General features: G+C 41.2%; 2 protein-coding genes and 1 non-coding gene across 3 annotated transcripts in view; 1 reads left to right on the plus strand and 2 right to left on the minus strand.

Moving 5' to 3' along the window:
- The window catches only part of WDR48 (WD repeat domain 48), a 27958-nt gene extending 24370 nt beyond the window's left edge, over window positions 1–3588 (minus strand). The window contains exon 1 of the mRNA XM_027906605.1: window positions 3497–3588. Coding sequence (XP_027762406.1) covers window positions 3497–3544 — 48 coding nt within the window. The 5' untranslated portion in view covers window positions 3545–3588. The remainder of the gene's footprint in view (window positions 1–3496) is intronic.
- A 387-nt stretch (window positions 3589–3975) lies between these two features.
- Window positions 3976–4167, plus strand: LOC114069658. The gene has a single exon (XR_003573808.1). It is a non-coding gene; the product is annotated as a U2 spliceosomal RNA (small nuclear RNA).
- An 11244-nt stretch (window positions 4168–15411) lies between these two features.
- The window catches only part of LOC114069650 (sodium channel protein type 5 subunit alpha-like), a 43104-nt gene continuing 35108 nt past the window's right edge, over window positions 15412–23407 (minus strand). Inside the window, 5 exon segments of the mRNA XM_027906590.1 lie at window positions 15412–16607; window positions 17976–18240; window positions 18696–18796; window positions 21123–21264; window positions 22224–22277. Coding sequence (XP_027762391.1) covers window positions 15412–16607; window positions 17976–18240; window positions 18696–18796; window positions 21123–21264; window positions 22224–22277 — 1758 coding nt within the window.

Genomic DNA, 23407 nt, shown 5'->3' on the forward strand with positions numbered 1-23407 from the left:
AAAAAAAAAAAAGATATCTCACGGAAGATTCCATGAGATGGGAGATGAACTGCATTCAAAATGGGAGTAGCAGCATTAAGCAGCAAGAAAAAAAAAATCTATTGCCTTAGTATCTTGGTAGAGCATATGCATCCCTAAAAATATGGATTTTAATTAAGAACATATTATTTGAATTCTTATCAGGGTCTCCAGGCTCTAGAATAAAAGTAATAAAAGGTATTAAAAAAAAAGCATTTTATCCTTTTATAATGGAATCAACTCACTGGCTATTTGATTGCTTAAGTATTTTATATGAAATAAATATAATTTACAAATATAACTTGTATATTTATTATATGTAAAATATAAAAAATAAAATACAAAAGATCACGGAGTCCTAGAATGGTTTGGCTTGGAAGGGACCTTAAAGTTCACCTTGTTCCACTCCCCTGCCATGGGCAGGGACACCTTCCAGGTTGCTCAGGGCCCCATCCAGCCTGGCCTTGAACAATTCCAGGGATGGGGCATGAGATCATTTTATTCTGTACAAGACTTAAAGACAAAAAGTACTGAAAATTCAATTATTTTATAAGGATGCTGATCCAAAAGAGTTATGGCAAAATTCCCACGTTGTTGTCAACAGGTTTTGAGTGTGGGGGTAAATTTATTCTGGCCAGGGAGCAAGTTTGGGAGAGCAGACACAACACAACCCCTTAAGGGCAGCTCCTTCAAGCCACCTGCTGAGAAGTGGCTTCATCGCGATTTCATTCCCAGGAACAGATCTGAAAGTACAGCATACGGCCAACAGCAGTGTCTGACACACCTCTGCATCCTCATCCCCTTCCCAAATCACTCCTCACTCCTGCAGCCTTCAGACGTGCCAAGCTAAGCTTAAGAAACACCTGTCACTGGACATTTCCATTTAAATAATTAAACTTCTTTCCTTTTACTGTGCATGGAATTTACTTTGAGGCCTAGAGCAGCTATTCTGATTAAACCCTTAGAAACATAAAACTACATGCAGAAACACCCTAAACTGACTATTTTGGATGGTTTTGCCTACCAGTAAAACTGGTGCACCCAAGATAATAATAGCTCTGATTTCCATAAACTTCATCCATGTAAGGAATCAAGTACTTTCATACCCAAGAGGTGTTTTTTGAAAAAGCTTCTCATAGTCTCACATGTTTGGGACAAATTTCTCCCTCTGTCCGTCTGGCTCTGGAAGTTTCATGCAGCAGCATCCTAAATGCTCAGCCACTGGCAAGCAAAATAATTCATGAGTGGTTTTATATTTCCATTAGCAGCTGATGGATAAAACAGCCACTTACCATTCAACTACACGAACAAAATCCTGTCTCTGACCGAGCAGGTGAAATAATAACAAGAGGGCAAGAAGAAAAACCAACAGCTTCTGCTCAAGGCTTTATAAATGTTTATCATGGAATGGTTTGGGTTGGAAAAGACCTTAAAGGTTATCTTGTTCTTACCCCCTGCCACGGGCAGGGGCCCTTTCCACTAAACCAGGTTGCTCCAAGCTCCATCCAAAATGGCTTTAAACACTTCCAGGGATGGGGCATCCACAGCTTCTTTGGAAAACACATAACCAAAAAACTGCAGATCTAGACTTCTGATGCACCAGTTGAGACACAAATAACTGCAGCAGTACATGAAGTGGAAAAAAAAAATCACAAAATACAATGAGAACAGAAAAGAAGACATCATAAACCAGCACAAAACCACCTGTGAAAACAAGTTTTTGAGCTAAGTTATGCTTGGAAAACAAACGTAGTAGTAAATAAGGAAACAACATGCTCTTTGATGCATGCTGCTCTCAGGGAAATACTCTTTCATAAATAGGACACATCAAAGAAATATCAAGGTATAATAAAATCCCCTTCCTTAGGAGTGCAACCTGCAAAAACTTGTTTATGGCAGAGGCAGTGAAGTCAATAAAGGGATATTACACTTGGGATTTTTTTGTATTTTAAAGAATGTCCAAGGGATTTTCTGGTAGAGTAAGGGAATTCTTTATACAACATCGACTGAGTGCTTCCCTTAACCACAGAAAACACCAAGGGCTCTAAAGAGGTGCACTTTGTGTGGTAAAAGTCAAAAGATGTGTTCAAAAACCAAACCCACCTCTGTTTGGAAGGATCTTAATGCTATTCCAAGCCTAATCAATATTTCATTTGATCACAGTGGATAGATACAGCTGAAACTTGCACTTGCCACTGGACAGCCTTGCACACTGATAAAGCATTAAATCTTTTCCACAGTGAAAGCTGTAAAAATGCCTGAAGGGCTGGCAGCATCACAAACAAGCAGCAAAGAGTTGAGAACCATAAAATAAAACCATTTTCATGACTTCAACTGTTAAAAAATCTTGACTTTTTATACACACTTTGGTAATTCCAGTCTCCACCAAGGCTACAATGATGTACCCCTAAGTACACGAGCCCACACCTCTGAGTCTAATCCTTTGTCAGGTGTGCTCTACACCCTCCAGGCTACCTGTGACACAGGTTTTCTTCAGCAAACGCTGTTCAGAGCTGAGAAGGACCTAATTTTGAATTCTGAACAGAAAAAGTCCTGCTCATGTGTGCAAAGGGCCAGCGTTTAACAGAGACAATGCACTAAGCAGAGGTCAAAGCAGTGGCAAGATGCAAAGCAGATCATAAAATGGTTTGGGTTGGAAGGGCCTTTAAAGATCATCTGTTTCCAATGCCCTGCCATGGGCAGGGACAGCTTCCACTAGACCAGGATGCTCAAAGCCCCACCCAACCTGGTCCTGAACACTTCCAAGGATGGGGCATTCTCAGCTCCTCTGGGCAACCTGTTCCAGTGTCTCACCAGCCGCACAGTAAAGAATTCTTTCTAACACCCAATTTAAACCTACACTCGTTCAAATCGAACCAGCTCCCCCTTGTCCCGCCACTACAAGCTCTTGTTAGTAATCTTGCCCATCTTTCCGGTAAATTCCTTTCGGACCTGCCAGCCCGGGTGCTCCTGCCCTTGGGTCTGATGTTCCAGACGGGAAAGGCACACCCGAGGAGATGTTCTCACCCTGCTCCAGAGGGAAACACAGCCGGCCGAGCGGCAGGAACCTGCAGCTCCGCCGCTGCTGGGAGCTCACGCTACAGCCGAGGTGGGGCTGCGGCGAAGGGTCACAGTTCGCTCGGTCCCTACTTCGCCTCCCGCTGTGGATCACCTCCCAGCCTTTGGATCAGGGCTGGTCCAGCTCTGCCTCCTGCGGGTCCCGACCCCGCCAGGTAGCAAGCGGTCGGCTCACCCCCCGCGGTGCCTCAGCCAGCCGCTCTCCCCCAGCGGGTTCGGGGGAGCGACACCGGGGGCGTGCGGCGGTGCCTGCCCTCACCGCAGCGCTGCCGTGAGAGAGGGGGCGGCCGCGCTGCCATGGAGAGACCCCCGGGCCCTGACACCACGCGGGCGCTGCCGCAGCCCCCCCGCGAGGGGCCAGGCTCCCGCTGGGGCCGCCGAGACCCCGCCGCGCCCTCACCTGCACTTTGCGGCGCCCCGCCGTGTTCTGCCGGTGATGCGCCGCCATCTTGCATGTTGACACTGTGGCGTCATGTCCGACCGGAAGCACCGCCCACCCACGCCCCGCCCACCCTTGGCTTTTATACGGGCGATGTGGTGTGGGCGTGGCCATTGAGGGCGTGTCCAAAAGGAGGGGCGTGGTCAGAGCTCCCGCCATGTTCCCTCAGAGCGGCCTCCTCAGCCCCTGAGGGCGGGTCGTGGTGCTCCGTTTCCCTCTGTTGTTGTCTCGGTGTCCTGCTCCGTGCTGCCGCAATTGAAATAACAAACAGAATCGGGTTTATACTCTAATAAACAGGGTGGGTTTTATACGTCAATAATAATCGGATGATTTTTTATTCAGGAGTTCTGCGTATGCGGATAATGACCAGAGGGTTCCTGTGTGTGCACGGGATAATCTGGTTGTGTTGCCGAATAACAGGTAGGGGTGCTGGTTAGAGCATCGCTTTGCAGCCTTTTGGCTGAGATCAAGCGCTCCTCTCAGTATCTGCTCCTATCAGTTTAATATCTGATGCATCCTTGATGAGAGTACTTAATATTAAACGGATTTTTAGGCACAGAAGTTGGACCCAGAGCTTGTTCCCTCCACTCAGCGCATCGTCCCAGTATTGCAGTGCCTCTGGGACACTTTTTTTTTTTAAGACAAGAAGAATTCCTATTCTTCAGTTCTGGCTGCAACCCTAAGAAGAAGGCATAATGATTACTTAATTACTTCTGCTAAATTAAACGTTTCTCATTTTGATACAGGTCACTTCTTCTAGCATTACAAAACGCACGTTGTCCTCATCATTGTTGCAAGTGGAGGGTCGGATTCTGAAATGAGATGTGCTTTGCCAAAGTCCATCCTTAATTGCAGTATTTCATAAAATCATAGAACAGTCTGGGTTGGAAGGGACCTTAAAGATCATCTGTTTCCACCCCCCCTGCCATGGGCAGGAACACCTTCCTCTAGACCAGGTTGTTCCACACCCTGTCTAACCTGGTTTTGAACACTTCCAGGTTTAGAGGTTAGATTAAACAAATTTAAGACAAAGTTAATGCTGCAATAACAACTTGTCTCCTTTGATCCCGCAGCAAGTGTTGCAGTTACAGACACACCGCTTCCAGAGACCCACAGCAAAAACTGTGCTCATTTTACATTGCTCTGTGAACGTATTTTTGTGGCTTTTACAGCAGAGTTTGAACATGGTGGGGTCCAAAACGGTGTGTTGTATTACTTGAATGCCTTGCATAGGCAGACATAGAATATGATATCCCAGGAAATGTTAGTCACACAAAAAGGTTAAGTAGGATTTTGGATCACCGAGTTTCGCATTCCATAAAGTACAGCCTAAATACAGTGATTTCAAACAGTTACATCTGAGTTATGCCCATAAATTATATATAGGCTAGAACACTTTTGATTTTCAGCTATGTAGAATCTACCATGTCCTTTGGGGATTTTTTTCAGTGGTTAGCAGCTCTTAAAATGCATGTCTTCTTCATATCTTGAATTTATGTAGCTCTTATCCCAACTGCAGAACCCAAAAGAGCTTTTCCTGGAGGATTAGAGAGGCCTTTGTTTATGCAAAATATTTTCTACTTGTTGTATATAGTTGTAGTACTTGTAGACTAGTTGTATAATTACACTTTCTTAAAAGAGGGTTGGAAGTGATGTCCTAAAGCCAATTAGTTCCCATTTTAGCCCAAAACATCATCGACTCCACTGATGTAATTCTTGGAGATATGTGTTTAGCCTCTAGTTGCAACAGGTGGTGATTCCAAAACATTCATATGCAACGTCCTCTACTGCTTCATTATTCTCACTGCCAAAAAAAGGTTTTTCTTGTGCTTCCTCTGAATTTTCTGAGCTGCAGTCTGTCTGAGTCTGTAATTTCTTGTTTCACTCTTCACAGACATGAAGATGAGTTTATTCCGCATTTCTTCGTAACTATTTGAAAGCTATCATGTTTCCTTTCAACTTCTCTCCTGTAGACAAGATCCGCTTGAACTTTACATCACAAATTCATACTTCTAAGGGCTCCAAATCACTCTTACAGTGTATTTCTAAAATCTTTTAACATTTTATTTGAATACTGTGACTGTCAAGCCTCACAAGAGAGAATGCAGCAGCACACAGAAGAATCTGGGAAGTTCCAGAACATTCTTGAAGCTACTGTGGTTGAGGAAATCTAATCTTTATACTCTTCCTTATTACAATGGTTATTCACTAAGTGCTTACATTCTGCACATTTTCATCCTTCCTTCTCTCCTTATCTCAACACCTGGACTTCACTCCTGAGGCTTGTTGGGTTCTCCACCACTGCCTTTTTGGCTCAACATCTGTTTGCTCACTGCAGTGTTCTCAGAAATTCACAATTTAGCTAAAGAAGATCAGATTTTAATGGAAATTGAAAAATAATTCCCAGACTCATGTATACACCATACTCCTTCTCTTCCAAAACCAAAAGCAAACAGCTAATGTTATAGCCTAAATCATCTTACTGCTTTTCTACTGGGGAATGACACAAACATGATGAAAGACTGAAAGATTTACTGCATAAAAAAGAAAACCTTGCTTACCATATTTTTTCTGTAACACTGCGCTTAGTTCAGGCTTTATAAACATACACACAGAAAACAGAAGATTATTGGTATTCTGATACTCATATTTTTAGCAGCCCTCAGTATATATGATCTTTGTTGGACTAGGCAATCTCCAGAGATCTCTTCCAACCACATTATTTCTGTGATACAAAGGAATCACTGTACTTTTTTTTCACCTTAAAGTAATGAATTGTTGATCTGACAGATGGAACAAATGCTGCATTATAGGCATAAATAGCAGCAACAATCCACTAAAAGTTCTTTGATGCCTAAAAAAAAAAGGAACCCAAATTTTTAAATTGTATAAAAATGTAAAAAGCAAAGGTTCTCTCCCTATAAACAAATTAAATTTCAAATCAAATATACAATAGATGATGACTGCCCTTGAAGACACAGTATTATCTTTTTACTAAATGAGTAATCCATTGGTGATTAGGGATAACAATGATTAGGGCTTATGAGTGAAATCGTTTCATTTTTACCAAAGAATAACACAAAACTGGCAGAATTTCAAGACCTTTAAAAGAAGACAAGAAATTACTTAGAATATGCATGGAAGTGATTGTGTTATGAAAAGAAGTCATCGGCCTCCTAATGGACTAATGCATACTGGAATGTAGTAAGGCACTTTGCTCAGTATTTACTTCCAGAGAAAACGTCACGTTGCCTCATTCTCCCCCAGTCCAGAATCCAACAGAACTACACAGTTTATGCATGACAGCATCTGAAACACTTTGACAATTACCATTAGCCTGAAACAATGTGACTAAATATGTTGCAAATATGTACACATATGTCATTTCAGAGAACTACAATGTTGCCACTGAAGAAAGCACAGATCCTCTTTGTGAGGATGACTTCGATATGTTTTATGAAACATGGGGAAAATTTGATCCTCTGACAACAGAGTTTATTGACTATTCTGCCCTTTCAGACTTTGCAGATGCTCTGGCAGAACCCTTGCGCATTCCAAAGCCTAATAACATCCAGCTCCTATCCATGGACCTCCCTCTAGTGAGTGGAGATAAGATCCACTGCTTGGATATCTTGCACGCTTTCGCTAGAAGGGTCCTAGAAGAGTTTGGACATGTAGACAGTCTTGAATTATTCGTGGGAAAAAATCCTGTGGTTGGAAATCCAATTTCTTCCACTCTTAAATGAAAACAAGAGGAGGTATCAGCAGTTATTATCCAAAGGGCCTTCAGGAGGTATTTGTTACAGCGTTCTTTCAAAAATACATCTTTCTTTCGCCGTCGCAGACATAACAGTGCTGTCTTTGGAGAAGAAGCACGGGAGAAGCAAAGGCTTATTGTATCAATGTTTAATGAAAGTAGTGGCAGGAAGATACATAAACCACGGTCTGTTTCTTCCACATCTCTCCCCTTGCTTTACGATGCTACTGCTGAAACAAAAAGGCTGGACATATAAGGTTACCCCAGGCTGCAGCATTTTTGACATGTAAACCAAAGTCACTTATTTTCAGATGGAAGCCATATGTGAATCCCAGAGCATAATACTCTAAATTTAGAATAATGATGGCAGCCTTCAAGTATTCTGATTGTTCAGATTTGCAAATTCTCCTTAAAACAATTAAGATCTGAACAACTATGTCATAAATGTTGGAGGAAAATCAAACCATAGAATTTTCCCCTCAGTTACTGGAGTAGTTGGGTTCATATTTTCACCTACCAGTGTTGTTCTAGTTCGTGTGTTTTAGGAAGAAATCCATGAAAGGTCAGTTGTAAGCACAGATTTATGAACACACAAGGCTCTAGAATAATGTATATCTCTTTTAAGAGAACCAGTATTTCCAACCAGGCTTTATTGCAGCAAAATTAAATCACTACTGCACTTCTGTAAAAGAGCTCACTCAGGACACTTGAGTATAATCAGCCTCTAATTTTGATGGTTTTGGGACCATCTCCTCGTAGCGTCTTTGGGTGGATTTGCCTATGCTTAAGAATTTTTGAGGTGTCTTTATATGTACACCTTAATGGATCTAACAGGTCATCCTCAGTTGCCTGTGCATAAAAGTTGTATATAATTTGTTCTTTGTATCATGCAGTGTATGAAAATTATCATAATCATAGTTACCAAAATCAAAGAATGGTTTACGAGAGATATTGTTTCCAGAAAAACTCGAGAATCATTGTACGTATATTTATTTCATCATTATACTTCACTCAGATGCCATAGAAAGCATTACTTAGTCATCTAAAAAGGAGTTCGTGGTATATTTTATGAGACAACGTTTAATAAAAGTTAGGGGAAATATTTATCTGATTGATTCTGAAAAAATTGCATGAAAAATGTATAATAGTATTTTGCTGATTCTTTTGCAGTTTAGCTTGTTCAGATGAAGTGTCATGGTGGATTCAGAATCACTAATAAAATACGACTGGTTTAGATTCTTCAATAAAGAGTTCAGATGCTTAACATGTTTTTGTCTGTTTTGTAAGGAGTATTTTCAGTTTCATTTATTACAAGACATAATATGTCCTTAGAGGGGTAGAACCACAGTAAAATAATTTTACAAGAGTAGCTACGTATTAGTACAAGAAAAACTGAAAATGTTTCACTTTTAACGGGGAATCAGAAAAGATTTAGCATTTTGAGGGCATGAATACCAGGAATAATAAGTTAATTACTCGAGTTCTACTGTCATTTCCCATGTTAAATACTTTTAAACGTGACAGTCAAATTTAAGTTAATTTCAGGACAAATAAAGGCACAGGAAAGCTAAGAGTTAAAAAGTTTAGATACGGTATGGTTTTAACGGGCTTTATCATGGTTGAGCACTGATTCCCCAGGGAACTGGTGGAATCAGCATCCCTGGAAATGTTCCAAAAACAAGTGGATCTGGCACTAGTGCTGTGGCTTAGTGGGTGTGGTGGTGTTTTATTAAACATTGGACTTGATCATCTTGGAGGACTTTTCCAACTTTAATGATTCTATGATTACTTCCAGAACCAGCTGCAGTTCAGAAAAAAAAAGGTTGATGAAGAAAGTTTTCAGATCTCTTAGGATAACTCAGGAATTTGCAATTGGGAGCTGCATCCCAGGGCAGAGGGATGCAGAGATATTTGGTGGCTCTGCTTGAGACCCGCTCTTGTCCAGCTTGTGTCGTTTCATGCAGAGTGACGCTTGTGAGGTGAAAACTATTTCTTTTGTTCTTTGAGAGCTGGAATGAGCCGACAGCTTTTGCTCAGGGATCGGGTACCGTTAGATGGCAGCATTTACTGCAGTTTAAAATGTGGCCAGTCTTCAGTGAAAGAGGTGTCAAACTTGCATACTTCAGCACAGGGGTGTTAAATTGATTCTAAATAGGTTGGAAAAAAGTGTCAAACTTTTTTTTTTTTTCTTTTTCTGTCCTATATTTTCAAGTTAGTCACAGTTCTCAATAGGTACGTGCTGGTTGACTGTTCTGGCTTTTGATAGACCTTAATGACTGTGGGGGGAAAAAAGTTCTCCTGTGTCCTTGTAAAAGTTTTTTCCTCCTTTTGTGTAGCCTTGTATTCTGAAAAACAGGCTCCATAAAGGGATTGTGGAAACTGTCCTTTTACTTTCTGGAGTTCCTCAGTTACTGCTAACCTTGCAATGTTTGCACTATCCAGTGTTTCTTCAGGACTCAGAGACCCCCTATGTAGTTAAGTTACTTGAAGAGAAATAACCTCTAGTGGAAGGTTCTGTGAGAAATGAAATAAGGTTTTGCTGCAGCCATAAGACCTCAAGGACATGAGGGAGAAGGGGAGGGAAGTTACCCCACGTTCATTGCTTGAATGCAAAGAGTTGCAAGGGCCAATAGGAAAGGTGATACTGAAAACCTGCCCAAAAAAGGAAGAAAAGACAGAAGGGGGGAGGTTAAGGGGTGGTTCAAGTAAGTTAGGCAGCCAGGAAAGGATGTAATTTCCTGAGTACCTAGGCAATGGGAAGAGAGACAGGGATCCCACAGGTGAGGGAAGGGTATAGAAGGTAGTCCATTCTGAGGAGAGGTGTACCTCTCCAGAGAGATGCACCTGACTCAGCTGACTCGTTCTTATCAATAAGTAGCTTTCCTTCAATGACTTCGTCATCTCTCAATTTCATCAATAAGTGAGTATTTCTTACAATCTGAGGGCTCGTCCTGAGTGCTTGAGCTCTGAGCCTGTGGAGCAGAATGACAGGAGCATGTGAAGGTGTGCCCTGCTGATTTCAGCAGCCCTCGGCTTGTTGTCGTGCCCCGTGGGGACTGCAGATGAGACCCAGACAGAGGACTCTCGAAGCAAAAGGGGAAGAAAAGCAGGAGAAAGGAGAAAAGACTAGGGTATTGTAAGACCCCAAGCCCGGGGAGCTGCCAGCTCACTGGTTTGGCTAGGGTTCTTTAATACGTGGAGATAGCATCTAGAGAATAAGTCACGTATGGGCGATGAAGAACTGAGGCTGCACACACCATAATTCGGTTTTTGGGATTTTCCTCAGAGCTCTTTCTGCATTCCCCTTTTATTATCCTCTTCAGGTAAACAGCACCTGGTGTTGCCAACTAGAATTCACAAAACTTTGGTGACCTGATGTCTTGATTCCCCCCCCCCCCCCACACTGCCATTCTGTGACTGTTTTCAGTGATGGCATAAACGATGCATGCATCATGCTATCATGCAGACTGTTGAGTGATTTTCCACTTTGGGAACACAGCACTCTCTTTCTCAGAACATGGTTAAGGTCGAAATACTGCTTTTGGATTCTAATGAACTGAATGCAAGTGCATCTGGCTCAGCTTGTTCCCACAGCCAGGGGCTCGTTCCCAAGAAATTTCTTTATTCATTTAGGGGAGCAAATAAAGAAACTTGGCCGAAGATCAAAAGGACACCACACAAGGTAGACAAAATGTTTCACCCCAGTACCGACCCAGCACATAGTACTAATCCACAACCCTTAAGTGACGCAGCCTTGTCTCGGGACCGGGAGACAGACCAGCGACGGGGGTTCTTGCCTTGCCTGCAGATAGTAAGGTGGCAATAGCAAGTGCAGGCAGGTTAGGTTCAGCTATCGTGCACAGTGCCCCAAAAAGAGAGACACAGACACGACATGAACACCAGGCCAGCCAAAAGCTGATCCGTTTATTAAATAAAATGGAGGGGTTTTTATACCCCCTGAGGGAAGATTAATCTAGAAAAAGGGTGGAACGCAGGTGGAGCATGCAAATCCGCTACACGTAATTGGGTGATATCTAATACATAAACATAATGGGGAGTGAACATGGGTGGAGAGAACTAGGAGTAACCCGATAGGACAGTACCGCATGGTAGACTAACCAAGAACACGCTGTATCCATGCCTGTCAGGCACTGAGTCCATGAAGGGAGAAGGGTTTTGGCGGGAAAAGGCAACTTAATAATTAGGTTTTAATAAACTTAACCACTACAGACAGTCTTTTCAGGCTTATTGAGGCTAATCAAAGGTCTTAACCATCTTATTTCTCCGCTCCTCGAATGTTGTTTCAACTTCCATAGTGTTTTTCCACTTCTCAAAGGCATAATCCATATCTTCATAGTCATTTTCACCCCCAACACTTAAGTCAAAATCCAGTCAATCCACAACACTTAAATTAAGTTTCCCCCTGTGGGCTCCAGGGACCTGCCATGAGGGATATGTGAGGGAACTGAGGTTCCATTTCTCCACAAGGAAAACGGCCAGTGATGGGGCAAAGTGAGACAGTTCCAGGAGAAAGGAATCCTTCAGGAATTTAAGAGATGGTAAATAGTTCTAGTAAAAAAAATTAGAAGAGGGGAGAGGAGTCTAAAGACTGCACTCAGAGCATATCTCCTGCCAGTCCTGTGGGGGTGATGCTCAGAGACTGGGGACAAGAGGGAATACCTTGTATCCAGGGGAAAGACAAAAGGAAAATTATATGATATTGTATGTTTGAGGGGACTTGAGTGGTTCAGTCCTTTATATTTGCTGAAATATGGGTCATCAGAGGATTGGATTTGTCAGACTCTAAATCTGTATGTGAATGCTAAGAGACCTTTTGACCAAGAAGAAAGTGACGATGCCTCCTGTTGGAACGGGTACCTGTCTGGGTTAAAAATGTAAAGGAAAGTAGGGAAGAGAGAGAAAAAGGGAAAATCCCTAGTTCTAGCACAATCACATCGATGTTTCCTTTGCGAGAGGTGCCAATATTCCGAGCACCAGGGCGGGTAGGATTTGTCGATGTACCCCTAACAAGTGTACAGGTTAGAGAATTTAAAACGGAAATAAGTCATACGTTAAAGGACCCTCTTAGGTTTGTCAGAACAATTAGACCAGTTTTTAGGTCTGAGTATCTACAGCTGGGAGGAAATACAGTGCATTATGGAGACCTTATTTACCCCAGAGGAAAGGCAGATGATATGGACTGCAGGAATAAGGATTTGGGAAAGGGAAAGTCCTCCAAATATTCAGGGATAAGTCCCTGGTGATGAGAAATTTCTCATAGTGCAACCTAATTGGGACCAGAATATGACTGAAGGGAGAAATAGTATGTCTGATCACAGGAGGCTGGTAATTAGGGGAATAAATGAAGTGGTGCCAAAGGGGCAGAATTTTGAGAAGGCATTTGAAAACAAGCAACAAAGAAATGAGTCACCTACTGCGTGATTGCAGAGGCTCAGAAAGAATATGCAGCAGTATTTGGGAACTGATCCGGAGAGAGATGCTGGTCAGGAATTGCTAAAAAGGAACTTTGTCACTAAAGCCTGGCCTGACAAAAAGAAGACGTTAGAAACAATAGAGGACTGGAATGGTAAGGGATTGAAAGAGTTGCTGCAGGAATCTCAAAGAATATATGCTAGAAGAGATGATGAAAAGCAGAAAAGTAAAGCTAGGCTGATGGTGGCAGCAGTGGACCAAGTGATAAAATGCAACTCGGGAATGAGGTTGGGAGAGGAAGGGAATTGTGCAAGGGAAGGAAAAGCATAATTTTACGGGGCCCTGGGGAGGGGATGGGAGTTAGCCACTTGGCATAGAGGTTTTTGGGGTGGTACATACTTTTGAGAAAATCTGGAAGGAACATAGATTAACCTCCTCTACAGAGAAGGAATTAGTACATGAGTAGCTGGTCTTGTAAGTTCTGGAAGGCCTTGATCTATCTGTAGGAGGTTGCTGTAGTCCATGTAATGGGACATCTGAAAGGAAGGACTCTAGAAATAAGGGGAAATCGTTTGGCTGATAAATGATCTAAGGAGGCCACTAGGAAAGAAGAAGTAAAAATGCTGGCCTTAATACCTTGCAGTAAAACTAGAAATGTAAATCTCCACTGTTTGCCCAGGAAGAAGAAGAACTCTTACAAAGATAGGGGGGGGGTGAAAGGACCCAGGAAAGGAAGTGGCTCTTACCAGATGAAAGGCAAATACTGAACAAAACTGTTACTAGAGAAATATTAATTGTTACTCCAAGGAACACACTGGGAGGAACACAAGCAGAGGAAGAACCCTAGCTCTTAAACCTTTTCAAAGTATACAAGTAAACTTCACCAGATTCCCTAACATGCAGCAATGGAAACATCTCATTATAATAGTTGGTCACCTTACCCACTGGGTAGAGGCTTTTCCTGCTGCACCCACTACTACCTTGTGGCTAAAATCCTGTTAGAACAAATCATTACCAGATATGGAGTAATTGAGAGAGTCTCTGATAAAGAAACTCATTTTACTTCAAAGATTTTACAGGCGGTGTGTGCTGTATTAGGCACAAATTGGAGTTTTCATACTCCCTGTGTGAGGATAGAATACCCTTTTTGCTGGAAGACTTTGTTACAAAGAGGCAGAGTTATTGCTTAAGAAGGCTTTCTACCGAAAAGGTGACTCTTTCTCAAAGGTAGTTTCAATGCTTCCTCCCCTCCCTGCACGGCAAGAGAAGTTCTCAACCTCTTTCTCTGATATGTGAGAGGAGGGAGATAATACTTACAGAAATGCTACAGGGCCGCTGTGGCCTGGGACGAGTTAGGGGGGCCAGCGATGATAAAGCTCGAGATCGAACAGGAGGTTTGCCTTTTCTCCCTGGGTCCTGGTGCTTCAGTAGCCCTGTGAGGTATTTTTAAGTTTCTTGTGTTCTGGCCTTCTAAATAAACTTTTGAATTCTTTCTGCTGCCTTGCCATTTCTGGGGATACCTTCATATCTTACTTTACACCCTGGCATCCTCAGAGTTCAGGACGTGTTGGGAGGATGAATACTGCTCGTAAAACCCATATTACTAACTTAATAATTGAAATTAGACTACCATGGACTGTTTGCCTTTAGCATTACCAAGAATTAGAACTGCTCCAAGGAAGGATATAGGAGGGTCTCCTTATGAAGCGCTATTTGGGCTACCTTATCTGGGAAGGGACAAAGGGTTGCCAGTTCCTGAAACAAATGACCTGTATTGCCAGAATTATTTGCAGGCAATTGCACTCTCTCTTGCAGATCTAAGAAGGGGCTGTTGCCCCAAACCTCACCTCTGGACTTTTACATGCATCAGGTAACTGGGTGCTGGTAAAATCCTGGAAAGAGGACACTTTGACACCGTCATGGGAAGGTCCCTTCCAAGTACTCCTGATGACTGAGCTGGCAGTCTGCACTGTGGAAAAAGGGTGGTCACACGCATTTTCCCAAAGAGTGGACAGTGGTACAGGGAAGTAACCCCCTGAAGTTAACCTTAAAACAATGATCTGTACAAAATAGTCAAGGGCAAGAATGGATTGACCTTGTGTTTTACCACCGAGAAGACTTCCACTCCACTGTGGGTTGCAACCCCTCAGGTGTTGAGTGGTGGTGGAAATACATGTCATACCAGACCTTGATGAGGAAAGAGGGAGAAAATTAATAGCCTAGATGGTATGGTCTGGATTAAGGTCCTAGTCCTAATTAGCCCTTTTTTAACTGACCCTTGCACCCCTTGATGCTGTGAGACCTTGGAGGTTGCTGGAAACAGTGTTACGGCTTTCATGCCTCACCTCCATCTTCCTGCAGCATGTTTATTGGAATAAACCCACAGAATGTCAGGAAGGGATATGAACTTATTGGATGGTCCGAAACTTAGGAAGCAACTATGGATCCTGGGGAGGATGATATTGTCCCAAATGAGAGCCTTACTTTTGCAAAGAGTCAAGAGGAGTACGATAATCTAGCAGCCTCCTTCCAGGGAATGGTGAAAAAGTAAATGTTGGAAAAGCAAAAAAAGGAAAAGGCAAATGAAGATCTTTGCACCCACTAGCCACCCCCAAATAGTTCCCCGTTGTCGGCCCCAAATAACATCTCAATATATGAACAACTATGAAGGAGATTTCCGAAGGGATTAGAGTTCCGTGGGGAAAAATTTGTTTGTAAGTTTAGCAGAGAGAATAGCTAAAGAATTGAAAGTCTCTAGTTGCTGGGTGTGTGGGGGAGCCTTGATGAGTGAAGCATCATGAAGTCAAGGGAAAGATGTGGAAGAAACAGGCCGTGGTTTATGTATCTTCCTGTCACTACTTTCATTAAGCATTGATACAGTAAGCCTTTGTTTCTCCCGTGCTTCTTCTCCAAAGGCAGCACTGTTATGTCTGTGATGGCATAAGAAAGATGTATTTTTGAAAGAACGTTGTATCAAATGCCTCCTGAAGGCCCTTTGGATAATAACTGCTGATACCTCCTCTTGTTTTCGTTTAAGAGTGGAAGAAATTGGATTTCCAACCACAGGATTTTTTTCCACGAATAATTCAAGACTGTCTACATGTCCAAACTCTTCTAGGACCCTTTTAGTGAAAGCATGCAAGATATCCAAGTGGTGGATCTTATCTCCACTAAATATAGGGAGGTCCATGGATATGAGCTGAATTGTATTGGGCTTAGGAACACGCAAAGGTTCTACCAGAGCATCTGCAAAGTCTGAAAGGGCAGAATAGTCAATAAACTCTGTTGCCAGAGGATCAAATTTTCCCCATGTCTCATAAAACAACTCAAAATCATAGTCAGAAAGAAGATACGTGCTTTCTTCAGTGGCAACATTGAAGTTCTCTAAAATGACAGCTATGTACATATTTACAACAATGAGAAATGATATAATGACATAGCTTACAAAATATAAAATACCAAACATTCCATTTGTACAATCAATCTTCTTATCCTCCTCTATGTCTAAGTTGGGAGCACACATACCAGATTCACTTAACAAAGGGACCAGAAGAGTATCCCACCCAGCTGATGTTGTAATTTGGAAGAGACAGAGAATGCTACCAGAAAAGGTTTGGAAGTTGAAAATGTCATCAATCCCACCTTCCCAGGGAAGACACGCAAAGTTTGCCATGCCCACAATGGCATAAATAAACATAATCACAAAAAGCAAAAGGCCAATGTTGACCAGTGCAGGAAAAGACATCAGTAATGCAAACAGAAGGGTTCGAATTCCTCTCGCTTTTCGAACCAGTCTCAGGATTCGGCCAATTCGAACCAAACGAATGGTTCTCAGAACTGGTGGAGGGAAGAATTTTTGCAAGGCTTCAGAAACTCCAATACCTTTGAAGGGAGAAAGAAAACTAAATGTTATCAAACCATATTAGTCAATTTTACATCTGCCTTGTTATATTCTGTGCTTTATGTATCAGAAGTAACACTGACCATATTACACCGCTTTCCACACAAACATCATCAATACTGCACCTGCTTACAAAACAGCTTGGGAAGACAAAGACAAATTGATATTTCAGGATTAAAGAGTTATCAAGACTATGCTTAGTTTGGAAGGTGCATCCTCCCTGATTTCTCTAACTCAGAGGGGTGAAGGTAGGCATTCATTGCTCAAGTACTTAAAAATCCTTTTAGTTCTCTTCAGCTCCCGTGCTGTAAGTTATGGGGATTGCCTCCTAGCTGTCATCTGCTGCTTCTTTACAGGCCTGATCACATGCTAAATGTGAGGGTTTGATTAATGCTTGGTACTTGAAGGAGAGCAGAGAAGACCAAGAGGATTATAAAGAAAAACTATCTTTTAGTATTTATCCCCCATTACACCTCATTCTTTGACCCTACTAAGAGAGTAATGGTACAGAGCAATGCAAATGATTACAAGCAGAGGAGTTAAGGAGTCATCATTTTCCTGGGTTGCACAGGACAGCAAAGGGTTACTGTGCTCAGGCATGAAACAGAGAACCCAGAGCACTTTGTCTTTCCTGTCCTTTATTCTGTGCTATAACCTGAGCCTGAATGGGAAGCACAGACCAAATAAACTGTACAAGAAACTAGAGCTATACATGACCCTTTGTAGAGGAAATGATCCACATCTAGTCTTATTTGCAAAGCCAGAAAACCCCAAGACAGTTTAAATGAGACTTTTCACAGTCACAGATAGTGTCCCAGATTGAGAATGGTGCTGAGCAACTACATTTTCCTGAGCTTTCTAAAACAGCAATCTGGATCTGCCTTCTTCAAAGGAAGTCCTGGTGAAATAAATAAATCTTTCTCATTTCTCATGCAAATGCATTTTTACATGTGAATTGACTTTGTGAAAGTGAAACAACTCACTGAGATAACGTTGAAATGGAAAGCATAAAACCAGTCATACAGTAATTTATATTCAATAACTTAGAGAAGATGTTAATGAATTAAATTCCTATTCTGTAAATTAATAAAACACATACTTAAAAAAATAAAAATTAAAAACTCCAGTTACCTTTTGGAAAATATATGAAAAGTTACCTTTTAGAAAATATATGAAAAAATATAACGGAAAACAAGGAAGGAATTCAGAAGGAATGACTTAGCATATACTTTGAAAAACTACAGTGGATCTGGAATTTGTTTATGAAATCCATGTAAATGGTTACTTCACACTGAAATTCGGCTCAATATTGGTATGACACATTACCTGATTTAGTGATTGGTACTTACTGACTATTGAAAGGACCACAACACTAAAATCAAATAAGTTCCAGATGCTTTTGAAGTAGTGCTGTCTTAAGGCCAGTATTTTTATGGCACATTCCGCAGTAAATATAGCCACAAAAAAATAGTTGATTTTATTAAGAACTTCCTTGGTGCCTCCCTGGTTATTTTCTGCCATCATAACAGCCGTGTTTAGGCAGATCAAAATCACAATGGTATTGTCAAATGCTTTGTGCTCTACGATATCAAACAGCAATCCCAGGAACGCATTCTGTGGAGAGAACAAGAACTGCATTCAGTTATTAATCAGTAATTTATGCTTAGGAGAAGAACTTAATATAAATTTAACAATAAGCTACTATAAGAATTTTTAGGTGATTTCTTTTATTCAGTCTCATCTGCAATGATCCAATCTAGTTGCAGAAGCAACATCATACAACTTAAGTAACCAGGTCATGGGAAGGATATCAAACACTTAATATGAACCTTTATAAAAAGGTTGCACATTTGAAAAGGTGACAAATAGACTATAAATTTCCCTAATTAATACCCACAGAGTTGTGTTAGATGGAATTAAAGAAGAGAGACAAAAGTGTAAATACTATATGGAATGAGGAAGATGATGGGCTCTAATGCAAAGTTGATTTCCCTATGCCTGGGGTACTGAGTTCAGATATGGTCACCATCATTGTATCTTCTGTCATGTTCTACTTAAGATGGTCTCACCGATGGTCTTGGGATGTGTTTTTGAGGTTTCTTGGATCCAAGTTTTTTTAGGGCCTTATAGAATTTTTCCTGTTCCTTAGACAAAAATAGATCTTTTCCACCTAAGTAAAGGGAAAGAATTTTGTTGTTCAGCTGAAGTTTAAGCTAAATAAATACAAGCAAATTTCTGTAAAAAAGGGTAAGTTACAGCTGTCCTGAGTGGGACCTAAGAGAGCACAGAGACAAACTGTGTCTTCACCATTTCTCCTTTTCCCCTTGATCTTTGAAATGATGTACTGGAAAGAGTTGATCTGGGTTTGCTCATGAAAGTCTAGTCTAGGCAGTGTTGCCAAGTCAGTTCCCTCAAGTGAGAGAGCCTTTCTGAAGTTTTACAAATCTATTTCATAGTTTAAAAATGACATAAGATGCATCAAGGAGTGAAATATTTTCTAGTTTTGGGGAAGGTAGAAACTGAAGTGTGTTGCTGGACTAGCAGGTAAATGGAGGATGATGGGACCCAGTTCTACAGGGGGTTCCTGACAATGAATTTCTTATTCCCATCTACACCCCTGGTATTACTTATCCCCATCTACACCCCCTGCAGTACTTAGCAATCCCTTTGAACCCAGGATTCAGAAGCCACTCATCAGTCATAAAGGGACTGAGTGATCAGCACTTTGTACAACAAACACATAACAACGTTCACTGGGGCATCTGCAATTTCAGTCACTCTGGCAAGACTTCTGAAAATTCCATTTGACTTCTCTGTGTGGAATCAGAAGGAAATTCCTGTGAAGCAGCAAAGGAATGAAAGAGAAAAATTGAAAAAGAAAAAAATGCCTCTCACAGATATACTAAGAAAAAAGTGTTACATCCACATATACTTCCAGTAAGTTCAGGCTCATAAACTACTTAACTACTGTTGTTTCTATCTGTTTGAATTATTGTAACTGGAACTTTGCTAGAAAAGGAAATTCTTAGAGTGAAGTTGAACTCTTGTTTCTCAACCCCCACATATCCTTTCCCTGTTCAAATGCAGAGAGCAGAAGAATTTCTTGTGGGTTGTGTTGCTATCTCTCTCTACCCAGAGCAGTAATGCTCTGACACTTGTTGTATGAATCAGGTTATGGAAATAAAAAAGTGTTTTGTAACACACAGATAATATAGAATTGCAAAAAATAATGTTTCACCATTGTTTCTGCCTGTCAAAACTTCCTACCAAAAATTCTCTGTCAGCTTTCTGCCACAAGTTCTCACCAGAGCTTCCTACTGGAGTTTTCTTGACAAAAGATCCTGATATTGTTTATGGTTATCATATCTCTTCCAACACCTGAATAGGGCTACGTGGCAAGAAACCACGTACAATCTCCTTTGAACACTATAAAAGTTGAGGAAAAATTTTGGAAAATGAGAGAGAGGAAAGGGAGAGATACCTGGTTACTGTAGCTGAGAATCTCTCCCCACCTCCCCTCACCTTTTCTCTGCCACTGCCTGCTGCCTGCCTGCCACGGGAGCCTGGCACTCTGCCAGCCTGGAGAGAACTGAGACCCACCGTGCTAACATGTGTGAGTTACATCTTATCCTTCCGCTTTACCATATTTCTGAGGGTCTAAAGGTGCTGCTAAATGGGACCCTACACGGCCTGGGACACGGCTCAAGTGAGCATCAAAACCACACATCCTGCATTCCAGAGAACTAAAGCTGTTAAGACCCCCGAAGCTAAAGAGATAACATCGAAAAGCGGCAGAGACGGAGACAAAAAAAAAAGGCAGAAATTGCTTCTTCTTCCCTCCCCCCCCAAACACACCAGCTCGACAGAAAGGTGGTTTTGGTGGTCTCTTTTCTCTGCTTCTAGAAGTAATCTTAGCGTTTTCCAAACTTTTCTTATTTTTTCCACTTTCTCTTTGGATCTCTTAGCAATTAATAAAATCAGGTTTTGGTATCAACACATAACTTGTGTGAGTTCTATTTTTTCTCAAGGGAGTATTTTAATCTGAAGTTCTTTGTGCAATATTTAAGCAGACTGAAACAGGTTCCTGTAGAGATTCTGTTTTCCAAACATGAACCTTGAAATTGTAAACCTCCTGCAGAGGTCTGCTTGTTTTTGAATTAGTACGATGTTTAGTTTTTTTAAGTCTTCCAAGTGGAATAATTTACTCAGGTTTTCTTTATATTCTGGATACTTTAAACATCTAAATTAATCAGGACAGAACTCAACCTGTTTCTGGCTTCTCACTTCCAAAGCTACTCACTCCTTCCTCCTCCTCCTCCTCTACTTAGAACAAATGAAGGACTTGGTAGGAAAATAGAATTTACAGGTAAATTGCTAAAAGCCTTGAGGAAAAGGAGACTCTTGTTTCCAAAACTTGGTTTAAAATGTTATGTCAAACCAGCATTCACTAAAACTAATTGGGATTACAGGAGACCCTGAGTTAGCTCCAGGAGTACTTATCTTTTTCCTTTGTTGGTTAAAATTGTTGATAACCACTCCAACAAAAAGGTTCAGCATGAAGAAAGATCCAAAAATAATGAAAACCACAAAGTATATGTACATGTGTAAGCGTGCTTCAAACTTTGGCTGTTCATCGATCTGTTAAAAAAACAGTCAAACCAGAATATATTATTGGTAAAAATGAGATGATCACAGCTTTACCATTTCCAATTTATAATAACAGATCATTTTATTGTCATGAAAGATAAATTATTTCCACCCATTTAAATCTTTATCTGGATGTACAAGTAGAACCACTGTCTTGGTCTATCTTGTTACTGATTGTAAAGATTATGACAATCAGAGCTATAGAGACAAATCCAGCTTTAGCAAATTTTTAAGAACAAATAGTGAGTTCCAGTCAGAAGGGATCCTGTGAATGCCCTGATTAAAAACAACAGCTCAGACTAAACATGATGGTGACCAGCCATCCTCTTGAATGCTGCCTCAGACAAGAGGCAATTCTAAAGCCCCAGCTCACTCAGATCAGCCCTACAAGGAAATGTTCAATCCTGTTGATCAGCAGCTATTTCACTACAGTCAAGAGCACACAGGCTGAATGAGTGAGAAAAATGTAAATTCAGAAAAGTTAAAACGCACTGTCCTGGGAAGAGAGTGAGGAACAGCACAGGCAGATGGGGAAGAAATAGGGAGGATGTCAAACATAGGGAAGAGAAACTCCTGAAATAACTGCTCTAGCTGCACGCTGTTTCAATTCTCCTGTACGTGTTTAAAAAGAAAGAAAATTTACAAATTCCCTTCAAGACCTTCCGTATTCTGTTTCCAAAAGAGATTTGCACAAAGCTTGCAACACCTTCCCCTCTGCATTCCTGACATAGCAGGCTTTTGTGTGGTGTCACTCTGCTTTGACTTGTTTCTTCTGTCTAATTTCCAGATTTTTGTTTCTCCAAGGGCTATTGTTTCACCGTGCAGTTTGATGCATGCAACCACTTGTATTTTTGCTTTGATGTTGCAAATAAAGATGAAAAAGTAATTGCATGGATGGAAAAGGGAAGAAGAAAAGGGAAAAGAACTAAAACCTCATTGTAGTGACATACCTCACGTGAATCCACTGCTGCATACATAATCTCCATCCAACCTTTAAAAGTTGCCTGAAGAAAATAATAGAATCATAGAATCAGCCAGGTTGGAAAGGACCTCTGAGATCATCAAGTCCAATCCTTGATCCACTACCACCACAGTTACTCGACTATAGCACTAAGTGCCATATCCAGTCTCATCTTCAAAACCTACAGGGATGGTGAATCCACCACTTCCCTGGGCCACCCCTTCCAATGCCTGATTACCCCCTCCGTAAAGAATTTCTTCCTAACATCTAACCTAAACTTCCCCCGGCAGAGCTTAAGACTGAGCCCCCTTGTCTTAGTTGCCTGGGAGAAGAGACCAACCCCCACCTGGCTACAACCTCCTCTCAGGTAGTTGTAGAGAGTGATGAGGTCTCCCCTGAGCCTCCTGTTCTCCAGACTAAACAACCCCAGCTCCCTCAGCCTCTCCTCATAGGACTTGTGTTCGAGTCCCTTCACCAGCCTGGTTGCTTTTCTCTGGACCTGCTCCAGCACCTCAATATCCTTCCTGAGAAAGAAATCAGGTACAGCTAGTATAAAAGTGTTAATAGTTGTGGGAAAATGAGCAATGTGCTATTGAAAATGTGCATCACTTCTAAAGATCTGCTTGGAAGTATCACTGGAGTTTAGTAAAGAGAAAAAAAATTTCTTGAAAAGAAAACAAAAAAAAGGCATGACTCATGTGAAATGCGTGTTCATGTTAACTCTCGTTAAATTCAAAATTTTTGAAAAAAAATCAATAAAGTTTTCAGCTTAACTTGCAAATTTAATATAGAAGGGTAAAAACAATTTCTAAGAAAACAGAAGACAATTCCATCCTGCAATTTTTAGCAACTTTGCAGAATCATAGAATACTTTGGAGGATCCAGGACATAGAACTTCATCTAAAAAAGATACAGGGATAACAGCCAATTTAAAAATTGCCTTTCTCTCCTTTGTTGTGGTTTTAGGGAGCTCATTAAATTAGTATCCCAATCCTTCATGACTTCTACAGGAAAAGAAAATACTGTGCCCTGATTTTCTTTCACATCCACTTTGAACTAGACAAAATGAGAATAACTTTAAATTCAGTAACCTGCAGAAAATGTCAAGCTTAGAGTGTTAATCAAAATTAAAACAAAACTGAAAAGCCATGAAATGGAGTTCTTGATTTTAAC

The sequence above is a fragment of the Empidonax traillii genome, unplaced genomic scaffold (genome assembly GCF_003031625.1).
Source record: "Empidonax traillii isolate 1590-97213 ecotype Southwest subspecies unplaced genomic scaffold, ASM303162v1 scaffold1325:size547790, whole genome shotgun sequence".
In the NCBI taxonomy this organism is placed as follows: Eukaryota; Metazoa; Chordata; class Aves; order Passeriformes; family Tyrannidae; genus Empidonax; species Empidonax traillii.